Consider the following 5210-nt stretch of genomic DNA (forward strand, 5'->3'; position numbering starts at 1 on the left):
CAAGGAGCTCTGCACCCTTCAGGTATGAAGTGTGTTTGCACAGGCATTATTGTTGTTTTAAGGGCACAGCAGTGCCAGGGGGAAGTTCTTACCCACACTAGAAAAGACCAGAGTACCTTAGCAGAACAGAACTTCCCTTTTTAACAAGTAAAAGCTAACCTTACTTTGAATGTTAGGAGGCTCTAGCAAAAAATCTCTCAGATATTTCTAACTAGGTGAAAGATTCCTCTAGAAGAAGAAAAAAAAAGATGACCTTGTAATAAACAGCAAGAACTCTAGAATTTCTATGTAAGAGACACTTTGGGCTATATTCCGTTTGAGAGAGTGTTAAGAGACTTGTTTTTAAGCTGTATTTGCATAATAAACATGCGTGGTTTGCTTAGAATCTGCCTTTATTGGGGGGGGGGGGCTTGAGGGTGAAGGGACTCACTGAAGCTTCCCCAGGCTACTCCTTGGTGCCATGGATTGGCTAGAAGTAAAGGGGTGAAGGCCCTATTTCACATGGTAGGAAAATGTTGGCCCCTACATGCTGAGGCTGAACTCACTTCCTTTGCCTGCACAGAACCACATACACTTATCTCTTAGAGCGGAGCCCGTACTGTCTGGGGTATGTGCCTGCATCCCTGCTCGGCTGTAACTGCCAGAGGGTAGGGTTTGTGCATTATTCATTTTTTTATCACCAACACACTGCCTGGGCATGAAGTAGGCCCTTAATAGTGATTATTGAATGAGTGAGTAATCATGAGGCAGTAGCTATAGGGAGTCATCCTCTTCCTGGAATCATCTCTTCTTTTCACACTGCTGGCCTCCAGGAAAGAAAGATAGGTCATGGAAGAGTAGCTGGGTTAGTACCACAGTCAGCCTCAGACACCTGTGCTAGGTGACCTCTCTCTGAGTGTCTGCAGCTCCCTGAGAAAGCCCAGGAGACGGCTTCACACCAGATGTGGGGGCATCTTTGTGAGGTCTGCCCGCAGCCTTCAGGCACTTAATGTGGCCACACTGGGCAAGGAGCATTGAGAGTTGTCTGCAGGGCCATGCATGATATGAGTGCAAAATGCTGGTGCGAAATGCAAATACGGGGTCCCTTGTTCCAAGAGAGTAAGGGAAAAGTGCCATTAAATGGTTTTTAAATATGAAATTCTTTCCTTTCTTCTACCATCTCTCCCTCAACTTGTCATGGTGTTTATTATTTGCCACTAATGTTCTAACTTGAGGATATTTTAAATGTTAAATTATTACTATGGATTTTACCGTTCTTTATATTTTTCAAAGCCAATTTTAAGTACAAATATCAGAGCATGTAACTCATGTGGAATCACCAAAACTACACAATTTGCTGTAGCTTATTCCTGCGTATGTATCTCCTTCTTAGCAGAACAATCTAAACTGAACAAAACGAAGTGATTGTTTTGATTTCACTTCTTGACATGTGCATATACTACCAACACTCTTTACCTTCAGTTTACTGCTGAATAAGGAAGGATTGAGGGGAAGGGGACTAGGCAAAATAGGTGAAGGGGATCAAGAGGTACAAATTTCGAGGTATAACTGAGTCGGGATGAAAAGTACAGCATAGGGAGTATAGTAAGTAATACTGTATTAACTTTGGCGACAGATAGTAACTACACTTACCATGGTGAGCATTTTGTAATGTATGTAATTATCAAATCACAATGTTGTATACTGAGAACTAATACAATATTGTATGTCAACTATACTTTAATAAATTAAAAAAAAAAAGACTGACAGGAACAAGAATTATTGGTTGTCCTATTTCGTTCTGTGTCAACCGTTTCAGTGTAAATGTTTTGGCTAAAATAGGGAAGCAACACAAAGGATGTGATAGGGTTCCTTACCTGTCCATGTTTTTCAGAAAGCTATTGCCTTCTTTCTGCGTGTGAAGCAAGTTCTAGTTCGAATGGAAAGTGTGGCCTCTCCAGGCTGTCAGTGCCTCCATTGGCTAAGTCATAAATATAATAAACATGCTGCCCTTGTATTGGCTTCAAGTCTTGCTGAACTCCCACACATTGTGGGTCCACCAGAATTCTGTGCTCGTGAGGCATGGCAAATGCTGTGTGTGAATACACTAGCAGAGAATGGCAGACACCAATGTTGGGTACATGCCTCTTGCTCACACTCATGCTCTTCTATGTATTTTTACAGGGGAGTCTGTTTACAGTATACAGGCTATTATATAAATTACATGGGTTTTATGAAAACCCATAAAATGAAAGAACAGATGAATGTCTACATTCTTCTATTTATTTTTTTCTCATCTTCCTCTTTTTGAAATTATACATTGGCACAACCTTCCATATACAGCCAGTTCTTGGATTTCCAAAGTAGTAAGAAAAAATGTTTAATCCCATTTGAAACAATTATTGTCAGAGATGCTTGCATATTGTGAAACAAACCCAATTTGATGCGTGTAGATGGCATTATTATTTTTTTATTATTAAAGTATCATTGATATACAATCTAATGAAGGTTTCACATGAACAACATTGTGGTTTCAACATTCACCCATATTATCAAGTTTTCACCCCCACATTAGATGGCATTATTAATAAATAGAAACAACATAGCATAGTGGCTAAGATTATAGGCCCTATTTCTTCCAAGAAAAAGACAAAACCCAGGAACCATAAAGGAAAAAACCATAAAGGTAAGTTAAACTCTATGAAAATGCAAATTTCTTCCCCAGAAAAAAAAATTTCACAAAGAAAAAATGCCAACTGTGAAAAAAAAAATATTTGCAACACATATATAATAGTGAACCTTTTAATTTTTTTTGTATACAAGCAACCCTTAGAAATCAGTAAGGAAAAGTTCAATTACTTATACCAGAAAGAAATACACAGAGTTTATGTACTTATTAGAAAGATGAAAATTTATAACAGCATGATATTATTTTTTTCATTTACTAGATTAGCAAAGATAGAGTTTACAATACATAGTGCTGAGGAGAATATGGGGAAATGAGATAAAAATAAATTATTGCAACCTCTTAGGCTGTATCTGTCAGAATATTAAGTGTGTCTTACCCTTTGACTCAAAGATTCCATTTCTAGTCATTGTCCTTGTATGTGTCTGCAAAGACTTCAGTATCAGAATGCTATTACAGCAATATTTGCAATACCAAAAGATTTTAAAAAGCAACTTAAATGACTTTTATTGGGAGAGTGGGTAAATCAATTGTGTGACATTCATCCTATGTAGCCATTTTTTAGAAAAAGTATTTATGTGTCAATTATACAAAAGATCTTCAAAGTTTGTTAAGGGCAGGGGGTGGATGGGAATTGAGGTACATGACAATGTAGAATATAAATCTGTGCTTTAAGAAAGGGAGGTACAAAAGGCATATACATTATATGCTTGTAAACACCTAGAATATATATTTCACAATAGAGAATGATGTACTCTGAGAAGGGAAAGTAGGAGTCCAGAGTAGAAGAGAGACTTATTTTTTTACATGAACTTTTTTGTACTGTATTACTTTTTTAGTAACAATAAATAAATAACACAGGCTCTGGATGTTTAAAATCTGGCTCCACCATTTTTTAGCTGAGTAACCTTAGAAGGTTATGTAACCCTCTCATCCTGTTTCATCATCCATGAAGTGGGGCTAATAACTTTCCTTTGTATGAATGATGTAAAAATTAGATAATACCTGCAAAGTACCTAGTACAGTACCTGGCCCCCCACAATAGTAGCTTTTGAGGCAGAGAGCCCTAGACTGGAAGTAAAGTTACAAGTAGCTACAGAGAAATAATGTGACCCCCTGTGACCTAGAGTACTCAGGCCCCTTACTCTGGTTTGCTTGTTCTTTTGAAACGTATTTCATGCTCGAAGTTTTAGCCCCCAAACCAGGAGGATTTTGGAGGAAATTCTGGAAGTAGGTGCTTCGGCACCTTCCCAATTCCTTATCAGATCATAAGATCTCAGCATTGGATATGAAAAGTGGGTGCGGCTGTCTGCAGAATCCTCTCGTCTCCCATTGCAGAGTTGCAATTGAAAAAAAAATTGTAGTGACTTGGGGAAGAGCAGATATGGACGTGTGGGGGAAAACTGTGAAGTAGTGGCAAGGAAGGGCATGATTGCTGAAGAAACAGCCTCTTGGGTTTCACCAGATAGGTGCTTGTTCTGGGAGTGTCAGCAGAGCGCTGTGTGGGAGCCAGAGAGGCAAATGCAGGAGTGGCCTGTCTGTGTCCTGAGGTGTGTGCCATGCTTTGGGACTAAGAGAAAGGGTCTGGAATCTGTGCTTGGGCCTGGGGCTAAAGGAAAGCAGAAATCCCCAGGGCCCGTGTAGTGAGGTGTCAGGGGTGCATGAGAAACCCAAAGGCCTATGTCATTACAGCGGCCCTCCCCCCATCTCCAGCCTGAGAGGGCCATGCGTTATCTTCTCAAGGGAGCCTGTGAGTGTCCCTGCAGAACTCCTCAGACAGGAGAAGGCAGTTGGCTCATTCTGAGAAATGCTGGCACAGTAGACACGTGGTCATGGCACTGTCTCTCTCATGCAGGTGCTGAGGGACGTCCTCAAGGATCTCTATCACCTGCTGAAGCACGTGGTACATTTGGAACCAGATGACGTGGCCAAGCTCCATGCCCAGCTGGCCCTGGAAGAACTGGATGAGATAATGAGAAACTTCCTGTTCCCACCACAGAAGTTGGAGAAAAAGATCGTGGTCCTGCCATAGGCCCGGCCCGAGGATCTAGAAGTGGTGTTGGGACCACGCAGCCAGAGCAGTGCCCAAGCCTTCCAGCAGGGGGCCCCACGGCTTCTTCAGTGCTGACAGTGTGGCCGACTCCAGAGGTGGCTTTGTGTCTCTGGTCAGCTGTGTCTTTAGGCTGTCCTTCCCAAAGCGTCAGTTTAGCCACACTGCATCCAGCCTGAAGTGTGTGTCGTTAAAAGAAAAAAGATTACAGATCTCATTAACCTGCACATTTTTCTCTGTTCTGTAGCATTTAGAGAAGGATGTCTACCCCATGGAGTGTATATTTAACACAATTGAGGGAATTGACTAATTGGCCAGTCTCTTCTTGCAGCTTGAGTATAAGAGGTTGGCCACCCACGTGTCACTATCTGGATATTCTTTCAAGTTGAGGTGGTTTTTCCTTGTGATAATGAGGAACAGCCAAGGCTAGTCACCCTTGGCTGCTCATGAGGCATTTCAGAGTACAGAGACGCAGCTGGAGGCAGGGAGGGGAAG

At 41.3% G+C, this 5210-nt stretch overlaps 1 protein-coding gene across 3 annotated transcripts in view; it reads left to right on the forward strand.

Moving 5' to 3' along the window:
* The window catches only part of TANGO6 (transport and golgi organization 6 homolog), a 233101-nt gene that overhangs the window by 199185 nt on the left and 28706 nt on the right, over positions 1-5210 (forward strand). For 2 of the 3 annotated variants that reach the window (XM_057492813.1, XM_036897636.2), the window contains one exon: positions 4521-5072. In XM_057492813.1, the coding sequence (XP_057348796.1) occupies positions 4521-4697 (177 nt within the window). In that variant the 3' untranslated portion in view covers positions 4698-5072. Of the gene's footprint in view, positions 1-4520; positions 5073-5210 lie in introns of those variants that run through there. The other variant, XR_008994009.1, reaches the window with a different exon arrangement.

This window comes from Manis pentadactyla, chromosome 15 (assembly GCF_030020395.1).
Source record: "Manis pentadactyla isolate mManPen7 chromosome 15, mManPen7.hap1, whole genome shotgun sequence".
Classification (NCBI taxonomy): Eukaryota; Metazoa; Chordata; class Mammalia; order Pholidota; family Manidae; genus Manis; species Manis pentadactyla.